At 39.9% G+C, this 23,957-nt stretch overlaps 2 protein-coding genes across 6 annotated transcripts in view; both read right to left on the minus strand.

The window, feature by feature from the left end:
• Positions 1–3,473: 3,473 nt before the first annotated feature.
• On the minus strand, positions 3,474–6,691 carry ywhah (tyrosine 3-monooxygenase/tryptophan 5-monooxygenase activation protein, eta polypeptide). The gene is made up of 2 exons (XM_055208825.2): positions 5,970–6,691; positions 3,474–4,910 (listed from the first exon to the last, which is right to left on the minus strand). The coding sequence occupies exons 1-2, from the start codon at positions 6,054–6,056 to the stop codon at positions 4,257–4,259; spliced, it is 741 nt and encodes a 246-aa protein (XP_055064800.1). The 5' UTR covers positions 6,057–6,691; the 3' UTR covers positions 3,474–4,256.
• A 692-nt stretch (positions 6,692–7,383) lies between these two features.
• Positions 7,384–23,957, minus strand: part of depdc5 (DEP domain containing 5, GATOR1 subcomplex subunit) — a 30,880-nt gene continuing 14,306 nt past the window's right edge. For 2 of the 5 annotated variants that reach the window (XM_055208817.2, XM_073874108.1), the window contains 19 exons: positions 23,293–23,346; positions 21,586–21,769; positions 18,536–18,696; positions 18,015–18,135; positions 17,744–17,911; positions 17,030–17,261; positions 15,903–16,036; positions 15,625–15,736; positions 14,687–14,749; positions 12,010–12,143; positions 11,847–11,927; positions 11,628–11,760; positions 11,453–11,558; positions 11,131–11,370; positions 9,348–9,517; positions 9,037–9,208; positions 8,777–8,837; positions 8,122–8,204; positions 7,384–7,795 (listed from right to left, as the gene is read on the minus strand). In XM_055208817.2, coding sequence (XP_055064792.2) covers positions 7,500–7,795; positions 8,122–8,204; positions 8,777–8,837; positions 9,037–9,208; positions 9,348–9,517; positions 11,131–11,370; positions 11,453–11,558; positions 11,628–11,760; positions 11,847–11,927; positions 12,010–12,143; positions 14,687–14,749; positions 15,625–15,736; positions 15,903–16,036; positions 17,030–17,261; positions 17,744–17,911; positions 18,015–18,135; positions 18,536–18,696; positions 21,586–21,769; positions 23,293–23,346 — 2,705 coding nt within the window. In that variant the 3' untranslated portion in view covers positions 7,384–7,499. The remainder of the gene's footprint in view (positions 7,796–8,121; positions 8,205–8,776; positions 8,838–9,036; positions 9,209–9,347; positions 9,518–11,130; positions 11,371–11,452; positions 11,559–11,627; positions 11,761–11,846; positions 11,928–12,009; positions 12,144–14,686; positions 14,750–15,624; positions 15,737–15,902; positions 16,037–17,029; positions 17,262–17,743; positions 17,912–18,014; positions 18,136–18,535; positions 18,697–21,585; positions 21,770–23,292; positions 23,347–23,957) is intronic. The other 3 variants (XM_055208818.2, XM_055208819.2, XM_055208821.2) reach the window with 3 other exon arrangements.

Raw genomic sequence — 23,957 nt, forward strand, 5'->3', positions numbered from 1 at the left:
TTTATATCCCAATATGCTCAAATCACATCAGGTTAAAAGGAACTGAGATTATTAACACCCTGTTCTTGGGTAAAACAACAAGGAAACCGTATGAATTTTACCTATTATCTTTTAGTTCTGGTAATAACCCACATTATTCCCAACAATTTCACACATGCTTAACCAGTGTGGTTTAATCATTAACCTGAAATTAGTTTAACAATATCAAGTACACATGTTGTTTTTTTTGGTTGTATCATCTATCGTGTTGCTGGGTTTAACCTTTTGCTCGAGTATTTTAACACCTTCTTAGAAAAAATACTTCAATTGGTAACACTTCAAATATTTTAATGTTTAATTTTACTTTAAGTGAAAATGTTAGGATTTTTAAATTATTTCAATTGGTAATACCTACGTATTTTTTTTTAGCTTTTTCCAACTAAAGTTTTCCAACCTAAAGTGAAAAAGTAATTTTATAAGTTAATCCAACTTCACTTTTAGCAGTGTGACAATTCGTATTCGTACATATTTTATGAGTTGGCTAATTCATATTTATTCGCACGACAACATTTGTACATTTTTGCCCAAAATGCTTTTGCCCCTGTGACGTTAATCTTGGGATTAGGGCTGAGGTTTCGTTATTGTTTCGTAGTGGCGACTTCTTTTTCGAGGGCGCTCGATGCGAAGTTTGTCACAACATGTATGTAGCCCGTCACGTGTGTGGTTTGTAATTTCAAAAGATGTGTTCTGGACGTCGAGTGATCTTGTGTGCATCACGTGTCTTGTCAAAATAAGTGCCTACTGCAGACGCGTCCAAAGGGTCCACGACAAAAGAGACGCCCACATCTGCCGGATACTCACATAATTTCATGCGTAATCAGAGTTTACTGTTAAGGGAGTGTCTTGCATGTATTTTGTGAACGTGAGTGCATCTTTTATCATAAACGGTTTTGATGCGTGTGCAGCAGGCACCATCTTGACAAAATAGGATGCAATTGACGCAACAAACACATATTTTGAAAATGCAAGCAACACACATGACACTCCGAAATCTTATTTTGAATTAGCGCCCCTTGGATGAGCAGTCATGAGCCCCACTGTTGTTTCGTATTTAATGATAATCGTATGTTTTTGTACAATTCACTTCGTAGTAATTCATACGAATAAGCTAACTCGTAAAATACGTGCAAATTCTCGTGAGATCAGGCTGCACCATACCCTGTGATTTGTCTGTCTTTCTAAAAATCTTTCTTTTATCAACCGTTTTATTTCGGTAACCTTTTTAATATTGTATAACCTAAGGCATGCAGATGATAAAGGTGTGGTTTGACAGAATTGTACTTTACATTATCAACTTTTCAGCAGTAACCGTATCTCATCAGGGTCATGAATGTTTATCTTTAAAATGTTTAGCATTTAATGTCATAAACCTCTGACCTTCCGAATGAAAATGGCCTTCAGGGTGTATTCATTTAGCTTCAACTACACCATTATAAATCGATCATAGCGTGTAAATGCTGCATACTGATGCAATCACTATTTATGGCATGTGTAGATACTGTACATGAACGGGAATCCATGCCAGAACCTTTTATATAATCAAAGGGCAAGATTTGCTGCTGAATAGGGATATCCTTCACAAAATCGCATAATGATATCATGAAGGATGCTAATTTTATTTATTTATTTATTTATTTGTATGTTATTGGGGAAGTTTCCCGGAAAGGGATTAGACTAGTCCTAGACTAAAATAAACGTAAGAGCTGTCCAAACTGAAAACTACTTGCACTGGCATATTTTAAAATACATAAGTGCCCTTTGTTTTGCCTCAAAATGCACACAAGTAATGTTTTTAGTAAGGCATGTTTGTTAAAACTAGTTATATTTCCTTATTCAACTAAGGCCTTTATGTATTAAAAAATAGCGATCCTAGCAAATATGCAGACACAACTATATGTCCATTTCTTGTGCTGCCGTTTAGCTAAGTGGTACAACATTGCGATAGCAGCGCAGAAGGTCATGGGTTCAAACCCAGGTAACTGATTAAAAAGTACACCTTAGTAATGTACTATCAGTCGCTTGTATTAAAAAGGTCTGCCAAATGCATAAATGTCTATTTTTTGGTGGATTTAATATCTCAGAAATTGTAAATACTGTGGCAAAAAAAAGCTCGGCTTGAGTCTTACGACCAACATGTGAAAAATCGGGGTTCGAATTTTGGGTCCAGCATTTGTGAAACCTGTTATTTTTTACAAACATGTCGCTAGAAGCATTAAAATGTATACAGTGAATTTAGAAAATAAATGGGATCGTCCTTATTTATGTTATTTCAGGTCTCTTCTATAGACGGTTTCATTGGAAGCACGTGATACACGTCTGGATCCGAACCCATACTTCCGGTTTCGTTTTTTTAATGCTCTGACAAGTTGCTAAACTGATCTCTTGAACAAATGCCTCGTCGAAAATAACAAATGTTTTGGTTTCCTAGGTAATCTATGTGTTGTTTTTTTGCCTGTTTACTGCTGAAACGGTCTATAACTAATTGTTTAATGCACAATGTTTCAAACGAAAAATATAGTTAAGTATAAAATTGTTTATCATCTTTTATTAAAATTCAAAAACGTATTTGCTTTTCGTTTTGGCCAAGGTCACTTAGGCTATGTGCGTTATTGGTTAATGTAAATTAGGGCTGGGCAAATTTTTTTTTTTTTTCGATTAATCAGGGTTTTTTTACGTGGTTGATTCAAAATCGATTTTTAAAGGCCACGAATCGATTTTTTTTCCATATGTATTTCATACGTATGTTAATATACAGGTTTGCGGCTCCTAATTTCTTTTTATTGATTATCCTTGTAAACTTGTGTTCACTGTTTTTTTTTTTATAAATAAAGAGTTTTGTTGCAAAACGAGATAAATCCATTTTTTAACATTTTTGTCAAAACATGTTTATTATTATTATGTTATCATGTTATTATTTTGTTTTATGGTGCTACTTAGCTGTATTTTTTAAGTTATTAAGGTTTAAATCAAAACAAACCAACTGCAGTTGCATTGAAATTAATTGAAATGCACAACCAAAAACTAGATTTCTGAACAATAAAAAAAAAACGGTGGTTATCTCGTTTTGCAACGAAATGAGTATAAAAATCTATCCGATAATCGGAATCGAAACGATTTGAGAGCATGCGAATCGAAATCGATCTGGAACATCTGAATCGATACCCAGCCTTAATGTAAATGCTATTTAACATTAAAATAATGTTAATTAACCAATAAGTCAATTTCAGTAGCTGCGCAATCCTCGCCTTCAGGTTTGGATCTACTTACATATAAAACTCCCAATCCAATTTTATCTTTAAACTAAAATCACGTCCTACATTTTTCTCTCGTTGAATATTCGGAATTAAGAGTAAACACCCCCTCATTATTAAGCATTGCGTATGAGAATGCATTAAATATTTTCATAGTAAAAAGAAGTGTCAGAGATATCATACTGAGAGTTCCCATGGTAGGCAATGTCTTTAATGTCATTCTGTCATAACCTTGCATAAGTCATTCTAATCAAAAGACTCGCTGCATCTCGTAACAGAGTGCCGCCAACATAACAGATGACGGCGTGCTGTTCTGAGATCAGCAGGCTTACACAATTCACATGTAGCAAGGTGTACAAGGTGAGTTTCATGGAGGAACGACAGACAAATACATCTAAGCATTGATGGAGGTACAGAGTAATGTCAAGTGAAGAAGAAGAACGTAACCGGTAAGGTGGTGTAACATTTGCACTATACTGTGCCACGTACTGAAGACCCCATTCTGTAGTGTTACAGAGTTTCTACAAAGATCAAGTCCTTACAAGTACACACTAAGTAAATGTCACATGGAGACCAGTATGCTAATTATTAGCGACTCATCAAAAGGGGGAGAAAGAGAAAAAAGTGTAGAGAAAAGAGGGTTGAGGAGAAACAACGAGTGGGAAAACCAGAGAAAGGGGAAGATAGAGAGTTACAAATCAAAACACAACTACCACTTTTCACTGAAAGTGGTGCTCGTGCCGGTTTCCCTTTCCACCGAATGGTGGAACGATTGAGCACCAGCACTCGATCAGTGGAAAAGTGGAAATAGCCCTGAGGAACCAAAGAGGAGAATCTAGGTATTCACAGAAAGAGAGAAAAGAGACGAAAGAGAGAAATAAGATAAAACAGTAGAGACGACATCGTGGTTGGGACAGACGGGTGGTGCTACTGCAGCTTGAAGTGAAAGCAGACACGGACGATCTCTCAGTTGGTGGGGTCCCCTCCTTCGCTGTCCTGCTGGTCGCTGGTCCACAGGGTGAGGTTATCCCGCAGAAGCTGCATGATGAGCGTGGAGTCCTTATAGGAGTCCTCGTTCAGATTGTCCAGGTGGCCGATGGCATCATCGAAGGCCTCCTTGGCAAGCTGGCAGGCCTGCTCGGGTGCGTTTTGGATCTCGTAGTAGAACACGGAGAAGTTGAGCGCCAGGCCCAAGCGGATGGGGTGGGTGGCCGGCATGCCCTTGCTTATTTCAAAGGCCTCCTTGTAGGCCCCTTCGGACGATTCGACGGCAGACGCCCTCTTTTCGCCGGTGGCCACTTCGGCTAGGTAGCGGTAGTAGTCGCCCTTCATCTTCAGGTAGAAGACCTTGCTCTCTAGCTGGGTGTCGTCACAGTTCTTGATGAGGTACTGGTCCAGGAGAGTCAGGACGTCCTGGCACACGGACTCCAGCTCCTTCTCGACTGTCTCTCGGTAGACGCGCACCAGTTCCAGCTTTTTCTCGTTGCCGTCCGCCGCCGTCTTCTGCTCTATGCTGGATATTACGCGCCAAGATGACCGCCGGGCCCCCACCACGTTCTTGTAGGCCACGGAGAGCAGGTTGCGGTCTTCATTGGACAACGGCTCATTCAGCTCCGTGACCTGATGGTATGGGAAAGAAAAGGGATGTTGGGTCAATATGAGCACTTATAACACAACGTGTACTTTATGTTCGTAATATAGTTAGAAATTCGACCAAAGCCCAATATGTAGTATATGCAAATTAGGATTCATCTCATTATATATTCATTATATATTCAAATACACCTGGCACTAAAGTCCCAATGAATATTTAACTCTTCAACACATGCATACATTTGAATGGATGATTTAAAAAAACTAAAACATATTAAAAACTGAATTTAAAAAGAGTATATATTAGCAACAATGCTCTTTAGATATTGAAAACGTCCATAATTTTCCAACATTAACCGATATAGAAACCGACAGATATAACGACATCAAATGTCAAACCTGAATACATTGAATACTAAAATTGTGACACAGTCCAAGTAAAACAGTTGTAAAAATGATAAATATATTAAAAATAATGATAATAATACGACTATAACAATAGCATCCGTGTCCACAACGACTGACTGACTGACGTATCCTTTGTGCTCGCGTGTCAAAGCAAACAGCTGATTCACATATTGCGCTTTATTTGACACCGCTAAAATTAAACGTGAGCTGTTAAGCCGTGCAACTTTTATTTGATTGCACAACATCATTTATATTTAAACTGGTGTGTAATTTTTAATATTTTATCTTGTCAGGGACGCACAGATGCACAATGGATGTGTCTGAGGATGTCTTAGCGCCGCCCATGTTCATCCACTGTAACGATTGATGTGGACGATATTGAACCGAAACCTACGATTTATGAGCCGTCTGCACGCTCATCCGCCCTTTCATCTTATTTATTTATAATAACGTGTCTTAATGATCAAATGTACGATGTCACGTTTTGTGTATTTAATGCATACATTTAATACATTACAAAGAGATACTGCACATCATGACAAAGGCAATGTGCAGCCGCATTGTAACGTTAGCCATGCTTTATGACTAACTTTAACCACAAAAAAATGCATCGCTATTGTGATATAATATAACGTTATAATGAATTAAAATATGAATGTATTAATAATAATGACCCACCAGTTTCATCGCAGAGGCCATGTCATCATAGCGCTCCGCCTGCTCGGCCAAACGGGCTCTTTGGATCAGTTGTTCCCTGTCAGCCATCCTCTTTCTTGTCAAAGGCTGTCGGTTCGGTCGGTCGTACCGGGGTTAGGTCGGTCGGTCGGTCGTCTCACAGCAGAAGACAGAGCCACGAGAGCGCGCGCCCCGGTCAGCACACACACAAGCGCGAGCAGAATCTGGAGCAGCCGCGCACGTGAGGGTGGTTTGGCGAGCCAAGTCTTAAATGTTCAAATGTATAAATGTTATATTTCTATATCTATATTTTAGCTGTCCCCTCCCGGCCCTCTCTTATCCAAGTTTCGCCGAGCTCGTTTTTTTCTCTCACCGCTTTTGGCTTTGTGGTGCTCTGCTGCTGCAAGCGTCCTGTCAATCCCAGCGAACGGGGTGGAGGGGGAGTATGGAGGGGGGTGCGCGCGCACTCGCTGTATTTCACGATGACGTCATTTTCTAAAAATAGCCGCGAGCCCCGCAGGCGCGCCCATGCGCAGTGAGGTTTACTGCATTGTTCATTGCAGCGAAGGACGGCGCATGCGCGCGATGAGAAACTCTTCCGCATTCAAATGAGGAGATGCTGCTGTTCAAAGGCTGATGAAAGAATAATGGGATGCATGGACATGGCTCCGTCGGGTTATTGCTTAATGATTCTCCATACAAACGGCATGAAATGGTTTGGACAGATGCGTATTTACAAAGTGAACAAAGGTCAAACTTCTTTAGAGGTGCAGTTGTTGCATAAAAGTGGGATTTAATGTAATCCGTTTGACCTTGGGGGTGAGGTAAAGAAATGTCCTTTTAAAGGGATAGTTCACGCAAAAATGAAAATTCTGTCATTATTTACTCACTCGCATGTTGTTACAAACCTGTATACATTTCTTTGTTCTGATGAACACAGAAGATATTTTGAGGAACGTTTGTGAGCCCCATTCACTTCCATAGTGGGACAAAATAATACTTAGCAAATCAACTGTAAAGACAGCAAGAGAGATTGTTTAAAGGAGGGGAGGATTATGAGGACACTTTTTTAAATAAAGAAGAAATGCCACAATACCCCCCCAATAAAAAAAAAAAAAAAACGTTTTTCAATTTCATTGTGACTATAACATTGAAAAAAATGTAGGTGACCTAACGAAAATGCGATCTGAAAAATTGATTGTGCCAAGGAACACATTTTTTTAAAGGGGTCAATAAAGGTAGGATTGATACGTGTTTAGGGCGGAGCTTGGCAAAGGGTCAATTTGCTGAGTATTATTGCAACGTCAAATTTGCTTAAGACATACCATTCTAATCCAGTCATGACAGTAATGGCTTCAGGACCAAAAGCATTGCAGGTGCATGTGCTGACACTGTAAAAACGGCATGACTCGCCCAATTAAATGTGGCTGTTTGCTTTATTTATCTGTGATTAGATGGTAGCAGCAGTACATTAGCTCTCAATGCAGAGACACACTGCCTCCGTTTCTCTGACACGGTATCTATTTCCTATCCTCAGGGGGCACTGGTGTTCATTTTCTCCATGCAACTGTCCCAAAAGGTCATCAGTCGATTATCCTTGTTTGCACAAAAGTCTGTGAAATCTCGTAGCAGGCGGTCAGCTAATTTCTCATCCCCCAGTGCGCTAGTCCTCCATGCTTTAGTCAGCATTGTATTGTAGGCCCAATTGTAGCCTACTCGATCCTCAGAACCAAACAGGCTCTGATTGGCTGAGGTACCGGAGTTACGCCGCCGTCGTTGTCCACTGGAGTATTTCCTCTTTGAATAAGGCAACTGAAGAAAAACTGTACCTGAATAAGACATGAGACTAAAATAAGACAAGGTTCAGATCTTTCAAAGCATTTGAAGAGCTCAGATGCAAAACCCTGATGTGTTTTATTGTAAATAAGCATTTTTTTATTAGACTATTAGATTCTGCCAACAAATCAACAAAAGTATTTCTGAATGGCCTAGGGCCGGTATTAGGCAAATTTTAGGCGAAAGTATTTGATGAAATTACAGTATAACATGGCCCAAGAGCATTCCGTTAATATCATTATCTAATTTTTGACATAGATGCCGTTTTTAGAGGCTTTTGCATCTGAGCTCCATATTTATAACTTATCAAAGCATGTACCTGTTACATGGATGTATTGTGGTTTGTTCTCGGCTGGAAAGTTAAAAGCAGATGCTGAGAACTTGTCTTGAACAAAGCCAAATCTTCAAAGAGAAAGAGAAAGTTTCGGTATAAATATGAGTGGTGTTTCTTTGTGCACAACCGAGGTTTTTAGCATGTTACTAAATTTTATTCAATTATTTGCGCGAGTGGATTAGGGACAAAGTCAATATAAAGACACAAACACGGCGAGTGATGTGAAAGTCGCAAATGATGTGGTACGATTGTCGTGAATGCACGCTACTCATATGCTTCTACCACGCAAGTTGGAAAACTTCAAAAGTTGCCTGTTTCCACTTTTCTGTCTGGAAACGCTCGTTTTTTGAGCTCGACAGCTCATAAAAACTTATTTCTGTGTTCTTTGGCTTGTTAGCTGTACATATTGTCACACAGCAGCTTTTAGGCATTATTCTGTTTTTTTGTTATAAGCCAGAAATGACAAGGAGGCGGCCTCTCTCAATACAAAGTCAATGGAGACGGTTGGATTGTTTTCCCCCCCGGTGGGCGTGGTTTTCAGGTTATGACACGCTGCGCTCTGTCTCTATGAACACAACATTTTAAAACACATAATTTAACATCACTGATTATGTCATCTACAGTATGCAATCTTCTTAACCTGTATAGTATGGCCTCCTGAAACAACTGCATTCTTTCCCAGTATGTCTCCAGTTCAAACCCTTAAAAGAAAAGCAGTGCAATAATAGAGAAAAATCATACTTTTATTTCACTACAATTTCAATATAATAGTGCCTTCAGTCATTTTATCATGTTTGTTTTGGCAAACAAGTGTAGTACCTGTCTTAATGTTTATCTAATATCATTGCATTAGCTTATGGCACATAGCTTTCACCTAACCTGCAGATCACTATTACTCACCTTCAAACAAATTATCACTGCCCTCCTTTATTAAACACTGAATATTAAGAGGAATAAACAACTGGGCGCGGAGAGGGTCACCATACAGGTACGATGGCAGAGCAAAGGGCACCTCCAACACGGGTACGAGCAGAAAGCCACAAGACGCTGCCTTTCGGTGCCAGCCTTGCACCTGAAAGGGAGAGGTCAAAGACATTAAATGCATTCCCCTTTTCAACTTATTTGCTTGATATTTAATAAAAATGTCATCCTTATCAACTCATCCTTATCAGGATTTTTTAGCTTACTACTGTATGTTCAATGATGCTCACCATTTCAAAGAGCACGGCTGCCGTGACAGCCATCCAGTGCAGTTTGATCTCAAAGGCGGCACTGGGAGAGAAGTTGCCATGGTAATAGCAACTGCACCACTCTGTCCGATCGCTGCGATTGTTCACGTCAACGTCCAAGGTGACTGTTTTCTGCTCAGGAACTGTGGCAGCTGAGAGGGTGGAGCAAAAAGAAAGAGAAAACCGAGAGAGATAGAGCAGAAATGGCCAAGAGGATGAAATGACATTGAGGTCAAGCATTGGAGTTTAAGATCTTAAGTCAAAGACAGTAATGGAAATATTTGTGATAAATGTGGTTAACAAATGCTTAGTTCATGTCAATTAGGATCATGCTGAATAATGATTCGGAGAGTTTGCCCATATAAAAGGTAAGAAAAGCATATTGCGAAATATTGAAAGGAAATACAATGTAGCAGTAGGCAAAGTAAGATAAGCGATGGATATGCAGAAGAGCTTTGAAAATATTTATTCAGCGGTGACAGGACAGGTGGAGGAGAGCAGGAAGAACCCACACCACAGCACTACAGGACCACAGCCACTACTTCACCACGGCATGCACTACATGCTACACACTACTGCTGTATGAGACATCAAAGCCCACCCAACAAGCAACTCGAGTCGATTTGTGTCCAGTTATTGTCTACTCTACATAACCAGGAGTAATCACACAAATTGTATGGTATGAAATGTAGTACTGTGTGTCAATCACTGATGTCATTACCAAGATTTGGGCATTGTGAGAATGTACTAAAAGGTGGACTTTTTTCCAAGAAAACATGCAGTCCTGGAATGGAGAACAAGTCACACAATTTCAATGAATTAGATGAATAGATGAATTAAGCTGCGGTCACACTAAACCTAAAGCAGGCAAAATTTTAAAGCAGTCCACTGTGTATATGCTTTGGGGACGCCTCCAGGGGTAAGTGCGTCTAAATGTGTATATCAAATTCAACCAATGGTGAGGCTTAACGACAAAGACGGTGACGTCAGAGCCAGGAAGTATATCGCTATCTGAAATATTGCCAAAGACGGCTTTACAGGGACGCAGGAAGTATGGCAAGGGGGACGCAGCGTCTCGTTCCCTTCTCAGGGAACAACAGTTACATACGTAACCCAGGGACGTTTTCATGTGTCAAACACAACTATGCAAAAAAGCATTTTGGTATGAATCAACATTCGCATACAGAAGATCATATAAGCTTTTAAAGCGAACAGTTTAGCATGTATGCTTAAAAGTAAAAAAAAAAAAATTGTTATTTTCCTACGCTACACAGGGAATAATATGGATTTTTTTCCAGAAAACTTCTTGCATAAAATTGATTCAAGCACTTTCAATGACCTGTATCTATGTATGTACATTTTCAAAAACTTCCCAGGGCCTTACATTTTTTCCCCCAGATTCACAACTTTCAAGGACCCCTGGGAACCCTCGAGGGAGCCAAAATGGCAAATATTTCACATGAGCTTGCGCTTCCGGGCCAAATTCATGTGTATGAAAGTCAACAGACAGAAAAGTCTAGTGTGATCGCAGCTTTTTTTCCAACCACTGAACTTTTTCTTAAATTAGATACAAGTGGTTGAATTACAAATGGTTCCTGTACAGATGAATTGTGCATGTAATGCATAGTGATATTACAAAAATGAGTTAAGGTTGTGATTTTGTGCGACCTGTTCTCTCTCCCAGAACTTCTTGAGGAGGGGGTGTGGCATGCATCCTTAAGGGGCGGAGCATGCTCGCTCTTAGGGCAGAACCGGCTGTGTGTACCTAGCAGTGCGGCAGCCTGGCTGCGACCTCCGAAGCTGCGGCTGAAGGAGCTATGCCTACTTGCGTACGAGGCTGGCCGACTGGGCAGCCAGGGCAGCAGGAAGGCGGGTAAGTCGCAGGGCCGACGTTCCTCCAGGACAAAGGCCACCTCGAACCACTTTCTCTGGAAGAGGGTGAAGTCCTCCAAAGCTGCAGCAGACCACACATTAGCTCCAGGTGGTGGAAGCTGAGCAGTAGGGCCTGTGGGGTACAAAAGTCTGTTTTTTACCTCTACATAGTTTACTGCAACAAAGTGATCAGAAATAATGTACTTTTTTCCTACCCTTCTCACAGTCTTTGTCAACAATTCGGTAAAAGTAGAAGCCATACACAAAAGTCCGCATGACGTCCCCAGAAGCATGGGTAATCAGACCGTCATCCAACATTTTCTGGAAGAGCACCAAGGAAAAGTTTTTAAACGAAACATACAGTGACTTTTGCAATGCTATTAACTTTACCTGCATGATTTCTACGGCAATGCCCTGTGTAGCCACATTCTCCACGTTGCTGACCAACCAATGTACAACTTCAGCACTGACAAAGCAATTGGGCGGCAGGCCTCTCTGCTCGGGTAAGAGCTGCACTCCAGTGCTGTAAACACAGGAAGTCAATTTATTTCACATATGGGTAACATAATAGCGAAGTAATAAATAATTAAGCATGTAAGGGGTTCTCACGTGGGATGCTTAATGGCTTCCAGGATCTCCATTAGGGTGGAAGATGAGGAAAGGCTTAATCCACTGGACCCTGACTGCCCACTGCAATTCAACACTGACATGTTCTGGACGAAATTTTTATTTTTTAAACCATTCCTACAGTCAGAATGAAGTGATCTCTTACCTAGTCTCTGAAATGGTGCTTGGGTCTCCTGTGACTTGGGATGTAGCAGCTGTTCTCTCACCACCTGGTTGGTTGCTTCCTTTGTCCATCAATCCACCCTCAGTGGTATTGGCTGGAACCTGATCAGATGGTAGCTGAGGAACCCATTGAAATTGTGTCAGACCAAATTGTAGTAAAGTTGGGTGAATTGACTCTTGTACGTCTTGCACAGAAACTAGTTACTAGTTTAATGCAACTAAGTCTACATACAGTAAGTGTGAAAGAGTGACACAAGGTGCAAAAGTGTAAAGATATTTTTTTGCTATCCACATCCAATGCCTAGCAAGCATTAGGCAGTTATCAGCAAGACAACTTCATGATAAACAAGATATCGATCATCTCAACTGTTCCACTGCGTTCATCTGTATTTTTTACTTTTTTGATAGATTTGCACTTGAATGATGTCCTACTTCAGGGTTCCCACACCTTAGTTAACTTCAAATTCAAGGACCTTTCAAGGACTTTCCAGGTTTAATACCCTAAAATTCAAGGACTAAATGTGGGAACACATTTCAAGTGAGAGCAAGGTTACATCGTATAACCTTTTAAGATACATTGTTACAGTTCCCTTTCGAGGGAACTCGCGCTGCTTTACTGTGGTGACACTTTGGGGACGCCTCCGGGGTAAGTGCGTCTGAATGTGTATATCAAATTCAACGAATGGTGAGGCTTAATGACAAACACAGGATGACGCGGGAGCCAGGAAGTACATCGCTATCTGAAATATTGCCAAAGACGGCGTTACAGGGATGCAGGAAGTATGGCAAGGAAGACGCAGCGTCTCGTTTCTTTCTAAGGGAACAACAGTTACATACGTAAGCCGAGACGTTTTCATGTGTCAAACACAACTATGCAAAAAAGCATTTTGGTATGAATCAACATTCGCATACAGAAGATATAAGCATTTAACGCGAACAGTTTATATTATCCTACATTACACAGGGAATAATATGGATTTTTTCCCCCAGAAAACTTCTTGCATAAAAAAGATTCAAGCACTTTTAATGACCTGTATCTATGTATGTATATTTTCAAAAACTTCCCAAGGCCTTGAATTCCCCCCCCCCCCCCCGGGATTCACAAACGTTCAAGGATTTCAAGGACCCTTGAGAACCCTGCTACTTTTATCAATTATACCTTTCTGTTATTGGCCAAAATAAGGTACAGGGCTGGCCAGCCCTCATGTTTATGGTAAAAAGTCTTGCTACATGAGATCTATAATAACTGACCTCTGGATGTGTAATGATACTGAATTAAAAAAAAGTGTACATGTATTTTTCATTAGTCAACAATAGTGGTGGAGTCTGATACTACAACTACAGTCACAGTGTTAACATGTCAAACGTGCTTAAATGTAAGAGTGCGTTGCCGTTTACACAACAATTGTGTGCTAAAAACGGAAAAGTTCTATCTTTGTGTTTTTGAAAAGTTTCACAGCTAGATTACGATGTTGTCAAAATAGATCCACGAGAAAAAAAACGCTGCATTATGCATGTCAGGCCAGAAGATGGCGATGTCACTTTGTAAAGAAATAAAGAATAAACATGCGCATAAAGACACAAGCTGTGTCCCAAATGACATACTGTACACTATGCACTTAAACTATGCACTATGTACTCACCCATCTAGTCTAGTCTATGAATTTACAATGAGTAGTATCGTCCCAAATGAAACACTTAATGGTTTATTACTAACTGGAAGTGTCGGTTTCACAGACGAGAGCAAATGATGTCAAATGCTTAGTACATCGTAAGACAAAGAAAATCCATTTGTACACTGTTCTATTAATGTCATTGTTATTTCTTTTGTTCAACTTGACTTCAGTAAGCGTCAGACTGAGGTGTAACCGTCTGCGCAGGTAAACTATGCTCTCACTGCATCTGATAGCCCCCCTTTCTTCCGTTACGTAAGCAAAGCCACGACCGGGATCATATATTCGGTTGAATGAGTGCATCATCCTTAAAGTAGAGCTATGCAAAAAAAATCACCTGCGATTCTCATGCGTGCTTTTAGATGGAGTGGCACTACCACACAAAGCCGCACTTCACAGAGAAGCTAGGCAAAATCGCATACATCATCAGTGGTGATCTGCCACGATTATGAACGCGATTTTGCCGAGCCTCCCTGCGAAACACGGCTCCGCATAGCAAATGCCACTCCATCTGAAAGCAGGTCATGGCGATTTTTGCCCAGCTCTACCTTAAAATACAATTTCTTTTTGATATTTTCAGTGTAAACACTACTTACAATACTTATTCTAGACAACGTGTAGAATCGTGCATAAGTGTTCCATTTGGGTCGCACCTACAGTTTTCACAAATTAGCATTTTTGTCGTTTAAATGAAGATATCAGTACTGTTTGGAAAAAACGTGCACTTTCTTAGTTTCGTAGTTTTGTGAAATACATTTGGTGTGTTAATGAATGACCAAAATGCCTGAAAAGTTTCCCGTTTTTAGTTGAAAAAATAGTCGTGTAAACGGCTTCTATGATGCATTTTTTGGTTACATTGATTATGGTTACGCAGGCAAGCACAAATGGCTTCATTTTCACTATCGCTATAAAGAAATAGATAGAAATGCACACGCTTGCATTGCAAAGGAAAAGCAGCTTCCAAAGAGCAGAGAGGCAGTGACTGACCTGTGAGTGCGAGATGTATGAGGAACGTGGACTACGAATTAAGTCCAAAATGAAGGCAGCGTCCTGTCACAAATTAGGAGGAAACACCAGGAAGAGAGAAAATAACCCACAGAAATCAGAGCAAGAATAAGGCAGTTAGGAAGGGGCGAAAGTCAAAAGGGGGCGAGAAAATATAAACCCACTGCAAACGAAAACCATGATTCAAAATAAAAAACAAAACAAACTGAACAATTGAAATAGGAGAATAAAAGAAAACACTCATCATGAGGTGTTGAAACTATGGCTGAAGATATTTTAAAAATGTCTGTTTGGTCAAAATGGTCAAGTCACAATATGCATATGCTGTAAAACTATTTTTTACGTTTAATCAACTTGTAAATTCTTCTTCTAAATTCATCCCTATTTGGATCCTAAGGAATGAATGGGGCTAGGCTAAATGCTAACACATTCATGACGCGCTGTACAAAGATTAAGTGCATGCATTGAAAAAAGATAGGTATGTATTCATTTGTCTAAGTTGAGGTAGGAACATAGTCAAATATAAAAAAAGGTGTTTTCCTTTAAAATCTGCATATAAATTGACATTTTAAGTAATACAATTTTTAGTTCAAATAACTTTCTTCTATCTTTTTAAGGTGTAAAATAATAAAAATTGCGATCAAAAATATCAAAAATAATGTGTGTATATTGAAACATTCTAAACCTCTCTCTTAAAACATTTTTGAAATATTATTTGAAATATCATCAAATGGCATGCTGTGTGACAACCACAACTTATGTATGAGAAAATTTATCACATGAGAAAAAAATCAAATGCTGCAAGCAATACACAAATAAAAAAGCCCTTTTCCTCGCTCAAACGTGCATGCAGACACAAATGAAGCTGGGAAATAGATAACAGCACAGTCTGTTCAGCACTCTGCCTCGAGCTCTCTCACCTTACGAGGGCTATCGACACAAGTTGTTGTCATGGCAGCACTGGAAGCCTCACTCAAAGGTCCACATGGTTTCCCAGCATGCTGAGCAGCAAGCTGCTGCTCTTCCAAACTCCTAGAGATCAAAGATATAATACACAAGCATTAGGAAAAATCCTGGAATGACATATCGTATGTGGAACTCTAAATCTCATGATTTCTGGCATTGCTAAACATTTTAATTCTCATTAATGGAGACAAGTATTTTTCTTGGTTTGCTGAAATTTTCCTGCTTAACTCACTTCTGCGTCTGGTCCAACTCCAGGAGTGCAGAGAGGGCGGAGGTGCCTTTTTTGCCCACGGGGGGCGCTATAGGCTCCGGGTTGTAAGACGAAAGGGGTCCCGTCACCTGCAGGCCTTTTATGGGAGCTCCTTTCTATAGTTAAAATAAAACGATTGTTCTTTTTCAGTCGAATGGTATTAGAAATTTGATTGCATTGTCAAATTCGCAGTACATTTCATAAATATATCATTTGTAATCTAGCCTTAGCTCTTAAATCTATTCATATGTGGCACCTTAAAGGAATAGTCTACTCATTTTCAATATTAAAATATGTTATTACCTTAACTAAGAATTGTTGGTGCATCCCTCTGTCGTCTGTGTGCGTGCACGTGGGCGCTGGAGCGCGCTGCGACGCTTCGATGGCATTTGGCTTGGCCCCATTCATTCAATGGTACCATTTGGAGATAAAGTTAGAGGTGACCAAACACATCAACGTTTTTCCTATTTAAGACGAGTAGTTATATGAGCAAGTTTGGTGGTACAAAATGAAGCGTGGCGCTTTTCTGGGCGGATTTGGAAGAGGAGCTATATTTTCTGGCGTAATAGCACCCCTGGGAGCACTCCGACTCGGCGCAGTAACACCCTCCCTCTCCCATTATGAGAGTGAGAAGGGGAGCAGACTTTTCAGGCGAGTCGAAGTACTCCCAAAAGTGCTGTTGCGCCGTGAAATGTGGTTCCTCTTTTGAGTCCGCTTGGAGGGGCGCTACGTTTTATTTTGTACCACCAAACTTGCTTTATCTCTAAATGGTACCATTGAATGAATGGGGCTAAGCTAAATGCTATTGAAGCGTCCCAGTGCGCTCCAGCGCTTACGTGCACGCACACAGATGATAGAGGGATGTATCAACAATTCTTAGTTAAGGTAATAACATATTTTAATATTGAAAATGAGTAGACTATTCCTTTAAGGTTCATCATGCTAGGTTTGATGTCTGTAATGTCAAACACAACTTGTTCAAGCACAATAAACAAGTGTGACTGAGATAAAATAGCAACAGCAAAAGGGGATGATTAAAAATTCTCACACAAAGCTTTTTTATGGCTATTGGTGGGGTATTGGTGTTTATCTAGTGGGCATTCACTTACACGGATAATTTGATTAGATCGATGACGACGTCGGATTCTGTTCAGACCTTCCAAAAAGCGTATAAATCCGTCCAAAAGACACCAGTCCCCAGTGCCAGAGAGGCAATCACGCCCCGCCCCTGTTCCCTCTCCATACACGTCCCAGTGACGCTCGCCATCCGCCACCCGCCTGGCTCCCCCCGCTGGCAGTAGGAGGAAACGTGTACGCCAGAACTTCAGAGAGTCAATTAGACTGTGGAAGAGAAAAGGAAACAAAAAAGACACATTAAGTTGATTTGTACTTGGTGTAACATGGTTTCGGTTGCAAAACTAAACAGCAATTCAAGGCATTAAGGGTCATGAGCCAGCAAAATCCAGAAGGGAAAAAATACTTGAATATCAATATTATTTCTTATCTTATTTAATACTATAAAGTTAAAGAAATTGTTTAAAGGAACAGTGTCTCGTTACAAGCAAAAAACATATTTAAATTCAATAAGTATAGCGTAAGTGACTTCGAAATGTTTGTGAAAATCTAATGAAATTAAATCATATTAATCAAGTTACAACTATACAAATAACTGATGTCCAATGAAGATAAAAAAGAAACAAGTAAGTAAAAGGGTGCAATATAAAGCAATATAACCAGACACTGGCCAATATATTCATATACAGTAATAGTGTTATCGCTGCATTCCCAATCCAACTATAGGTTGTATTACTAAAGGTACTTGCCTGAAGTCTTCAGAGCCAGCAGAACAGATGTACTGATCCAAATAGTTCCACTTGTACTCCTCCAGACGCTCGTGGCTAAACTCGACCCAGAAAGACAGGAAATTGGCATCTGCGTGCGGAGGACAAAGATTGTAGCTGTACTGAATCTGCGTAGCTTCGTACGGATACCTAACGTCAAACAAAATCATAGCATGTCTCGGTCAATACTGAATTACTGAAAATCATTTTATTTATTTATTTAAAACAACTATTTTATTGAAGGGAGACTGACTTTGGGAGATAGCGGGTGACGGTGATGATCTTATCTTTAAGACAGACTTTATGAAATGTTCTGCCCATACTGAGCCAGTATTGACTTTCTTCATCCTCTGGTTTACGCCGGGACACAAGCCCTGCAAAAAAACAAGCCAACCAGCTGTCAACACAATACTCAGTTATAACTGTCTATTCACTGGCACAAGTAGATGTACTTCAGGCTGTAATATAACCCAAAACAATCTAGATTTTTATATTTTCCGCAGATAATTTGAGTATTGCTTGCCTAAGCAAAAACCGTTGATTAGCTGGTTCTGAATCATTGCTAGGTGACTGGGGTTACTAGCTTAATAATATTACCTCTATTTATGGCTTATAGAAAATTGTTTTAGCAAGAACTGCTAATAACACTGATAAATATATTTTTAATAATTTATGTGAATAATTATTAATAAATAGTGAATAACTTATTGTCTGTGATGTTTTTTTTTATAACACTGTTGTGAATCATCCAGTAGTTGAGTTGGGTGTAAGTACCTCGAGAATAGAGGGGACTGCTGCTGAGGGGCGGGGCAATAGCGGGCTGTGGTTTCCTGTTATTGGGTTGTACGATGATCTGGTAGCCCTGCATCAATCTTTGACAGATGAACTCTTCAAACACCTGATGGGCCATCATCACGGGAGCCTCGTCGTCACGCCTGTGTGTTTGGAACTTGAAGTAACTTGCAATTTTATGTTTTTGACAGAGATGGCGGTAGAGAGGCAAGTAACTTGCAAATATACGTTTTCATAAGAGATGGCGGTAGAGAGGCAAGTAACTTGCAAATATACGTTTTCATAAGAGATGGCGGTAGAGGCAAGTAACGTGCATTTCTAGGTTTTTGACAGAGATGGCGGTAGAGAGGCAAGTAATGTGCAATTATACGTTTTCGACATAGATGGCGGTTGAGAGTCGAGTAACGTGCAATTTTACGTTTTCAACAAAGATGGCAGTTGAGAGGCAAGTAACGTGCAATTTTAAGTTTTCGACAGAGATGGCGGTAGAGAGGCAAGGCACTTCCAATTTTACGTTTTCGACAAAGGTGGCAGTTGAGAGTCGAGTAACGTGCAATTTTACGTTTTCGACAAAGATGGCAGTTGAGAGGCAAGACACTTCCAATTTTACGTTTTCAACAAAGATGGCAGTTGAGAGGCAAGTAACGTGCAATCTTACGTTTTCGACAGAGATGGCGGTAGAGAGGCAAGACACTTGCAATTTTACATTTTCGACAGAGATGGCAGTTTAGAGGCAAGTAACGTGCAATCTTACGTTTTTGACAGAGATGGCGGTAGAGAGACAAGACACTTGCGATTTTACATTTTCGACAAAGAGGCGAGTAACGTGCAATTTTACGTTTTTGACAAAGATGGCGGTTGAGAGGCAAGTAACGTGCAATTTTACGTTTTCGACAAAGATGGCCGGTTGAGAGGCTAGTAACGTGCAATTTTATGTTTTCAACAGAAATGGCAGTAGAGCGGCAAGACACTTGCAATTTTACGTTTTCAACAAAAATGGCGGTTGAGAGGCAAGTAACGTGCAATTTTACATTTTCTACAGAGACGGCGGTTGAGAGGCAAGTAACGTGCAATCTTACGTTTTCGACAGAGATGGCGGTAGAGAGGCAAGACACTTGCGATTTTACATTTTCGACAAAGAGGCGAGTAACGTGCAATTTTACATTTTTGACAAAGATGGCGGTTGAGAGGCGAGTAACGTGCAATTTTACGTTTTCGACAAAGATGGCAGTTGAGAGGCAAGTAACGTGCAATTTTACGTTTTCGACAAAGATGGCAGTTGAGAGGCGAGTAACGTGCAGTTTTATGTTTTCGCCAAAGATGCCAGTTGAGAGGCAAGTAACGTGCAATTTTAAGTTTTCGACAGAAATGGCGGTAGAGAGGCAAGACACTTGCAATTTTACGTTTTAGAGAAAGATGGCAGTTGAGAGGCAAGTAATGTGCAATTTTAAGTTTTCGACAGAGATGGCAGTAGAGAGGCAAGTAACGTGCAATTTTACGCTTTCGACAGAGATGGCAGTGAGGCAAGACACTTGCAATTTTACGTTTTCGACAAAGATGGCAGTTGAGAGGCAAGTAACATGCAATTTTAAGTTTTCGACAGAGATGGCGGTAGAGAGGCAAGTAACGTGCAATTTTAAGTTTTCGACAAAAATGGTGGTTGAGAGGCAAGTAATGTGCAATTTTACATTTTCAACAGAGATGGTGGTAGAGAGGCAAGACACTTGCAATTTTACGTTTTCGACAGAGATGGCAGTAGAGAGGCAAGTACCGTGCAATTTTAAGTTTTCGACAGAGATGGCAGTAGAGAGGCAAGACACTTGCAATTTTACGTTTTCGACAGAGATGGCGGTAGAGAGGCAAGTAACGTGCAATTTTATGTTTTCGACAGAGATGGCAGTAGAGAGGCAAGACACTTGCAATTTTACGTTTTCGACAGAGATGGCGGTCGCGAGGCAAGTAACGTGCAATTTTACGCTTTCGACAAAAATGGTGGTTGAGAGGAAGTAATGTGCAATTTTACGTTTTCGACAGAGATGGCGGTAGAGAGGCCAGTAACGTGCAATTTTATGTTTTCGACAGAGATGGCAGTGAGGCAAGACACTTGTAATTTTACATTTTCGACAGAGATGGTATAATGAGGCGAGTAACATGCAATTTTACGTTTTCGACAAAGATTGCGGTAGAGAGGCGAGTAACGTGCAATTTTAAGTTTTCGACAAAGATGGCGGTAGAGAGGCGAGTAACGTGCAATTTTACGTTTTCAACAGAGATTGCGGTAGAGAGGCGAGTAACGTGCAATTTTACGTTTTCCACAAAAATAGCGGTTGAGAGGCAAGTAACGTGCAATGTTAGGTTTTTGACAGAGATGGCAGTAGAGAGGCAAGACACTTGCAATTTTACGTTTTCAACAGAGATGGCAGTAGAGAGGCAAGACACTTGGAATTTTACATTTTCAACAGAGATGGCGGTAGAGAGGCAAGACACTTGCAATCTTACGTTTTCGACATTTTCGACAGAGATGGTATAAAGAGGCAATAATATGCAATTTTACGTTTTCGACAAAGATGGCAGTAGAGAGGCAGGTAACGTGCAATTTTACGTTTTCGACAGAGATTGCGGTAGAGAGGCGAGTAACGTGCAATTTTACATTTTCGACAAAGATGGCGGTTGAGAGGCAAGTAACGTGCAATTTTAAGTTTTCGACAGAGATGGTGGTAGAGAGGCAAGTAACGTGCAATTTTTACGTTTTCACAAAAATAGCGGTTGAGAGGCAAGTAACGTGCAATTTTACGTTTTTGACAGAGATGGCGGTAGAGAGGCAAGACACTTGCAATTTTACATTTTCGACAGAGATGACGGTAGAGAGAAAAGACATGTGCGATTTTACATTTTCGACAGAGATGACGGTAGAGAGGCGAGTAACTTGAAATTTTATGCTTTCAACAGAGATGGCGGTCGAGAAGCAAACTTTACGGATCTTCATGGCATGTTAAGTATGTTATAAAACATGGCTATGTATTTGTCCGTACCTTTCCAGGTCACTGTGGGGCAGCAGGTCGTAGCAGCCCTCCGTATAGTCATTCTGCAGGGTTTGGCGGTCAGGAAAGTAATCAGTAGTAAGGGGAAGGCAGGCAGGAGTGGTGAGGGACTTCCAATCCACCCCCACCGTACAACAGAAGCTAGGCACTGTCGGAGGGGCAGACAGCAGCAGGACTTCAGGTGCACCCCCACCAAACGCACACACGTACCACGAAGACGCAACAGATCGCATCCAAAATAACATTCACACACAGGGTCCAAATGAAAATTAGAGGATTGAGTTTTGAAAGATGTGGGCAGAAGAAGAGAAGATCCAGGCAGACAGAAACATACACACAAAACAACAATGAAAAAGAGAAAAAAGGTGGGAAGAGAAGAGGAGTGTGTTACCATCATTGTCATAATTGAACTGAAAATTACAGTGACTGAATTACGTGCAAAATTAACACATGCAGCCAATAGGCACTGTGATGTCATCGATGAGTAATAAGTGTGAACAGCCATCTATACAAAACACAACTGACAGTAAAGTCAGCCAGTACTGTGCAGGCGAAGCATGCATGAAAATCTTTGTGTCATTCAGTATACTGGTGATTGGTGATCGAATGTTACGAAGTTTGTGAGAGAATTGAAATTTGATATATTTTAAGAGAGAAAGGGAAGATCACAATCGTTGGGGAAATAGAGGGATCCCGAGAGGGAGATATGTGAAGAAAACCAGAAATCACAGGCAAATTTCAGGTGGAAATTCACGAAAAACTAGTTGCGAGCTCTGATAGCGTTGGTTAGTTGGACGCACTGATGCTTTTGGATGCGGTTTACTAAAGAAATTATGCAAATGTAATGACTACTAGAAAAAAATACACAATGAGAGGCAACAGTGCAAATTACATGAGGTACAATGACGACATTTTGAATTAAGTACATTTTACAATAAACCTCATGTAAGACATGTAAATCTTCCTTTGTTCACAAAATTATTGTGATAAAATATGCTCCTGTAGCTCAGTCGGTAGAGCATTGTGTAAAAAATGCAAAGGTCATAAATTGATATGCATACTGGTAAAATGTATAGTTTTTAATGCACCAAAATTCACTTTAAGTAGAAGCCTCTGCCAAGTGCATAAATGTAAATATAAATGAAATATTCTACTAAAAGTATAGTTTATCAAAAAATGTAAATTTGTTCCTACCCCTTGCGTTCGCTCAGGATAGGATGTCAATTATTTATTTTAAATATAATGTTGCAACATACATAAAAAATACGCTAAAGAGATGCAACTGTTTTGTGAATTCCTTTGGAGGTTGTGGACCACCTTTGTCGCTCATCAAACTTTCACCCGTAAACAACACAGCCATTCAGCTCCAACGATATGATCTAACAGACTGGCTAAAGTTACCCAAGCAACCTTCAGAAGTTTCTAAAAATATAAAGAACAGTCATTTCCCTCACTGACACACCTGATTTGAGGTCCTTGCCCCATGCGTGCAAAAATCAAAAGGGCAAGGGGAAACCCAGCATTTTAATACCTCAATAAATGATTGGTTATCCTGTTCTGTGCCTCTTCCCTTAAAATAAGTGTTTTATGTGATATTTCTCAGTTAATATTTAAATGAAGTCTCCATTCATCTAACAATGGATTGGTGTGGGAGATGTGACGTGTTTTTGATGGCATCCACTGACTGTAAAAACTCACTTGGATCTGAACTGCTGGAGTAGTCTTCAAAGGAACTACGGTTCACTGGCGTTCCTATAAAAATAAGTACAGCCTTAACAACATAAATTTACACTTAAGATTGCTAAGATAACATGCAAGTCATTTGACGTTGAGACCGTTCACCCAAAAATAAAAATTCTGTCAATATTCAGTCAATATTTAGAGAGCACAGATGCAAACCATCTAAGTGCATCTAATATTTTTTCTTGAAAATGAGCATTTTCATCAGGCTCTTATTTTTATGTTCAGTTATTTAAATTTAATGCAATTAAAAGATTATTAATAATGCTTTATTTTCACAAATGTGCACTGTGTAACTTTTAGAAAGATCTCTTGACAGAAATCCAGTATAATATACATAACTATATTATCGATGATTTATTTATAAAGACCTAACAACTATATTGTTTTAATTAACTTAGAATTGAGAGCTGTTTTAATCTACATAAACCGTATGGGTGCAACAATACATTGATATGGATCGATACATTGATTTTATTTTTAACAATCCGATGCATCGATGCCAAACATAAAAAATCGATTTGAGGTACATTTATTTTGACACTTTCCATGTCCTCATTCCTTGACGTAGCATCCATTTACACATTTCCGCCAAATCACGCATTTTTTTTATTTTTATCTGC

Source organism: Misgurnus anguillicaudatus, chromosome 12 (assembly GCF_027580225.2).
Source record: "Misgurnus anguillicaudatus chromosome 12, ASM2758022v2, whole genome shotgun sequence".
Taxonomy (NCBI): Eukaryota; Metazoa; Chordata; class Actinopteri; order Cypriniformes; family Cobitidae; genus Misgurnus; species Misgurnus anguillicaudatus.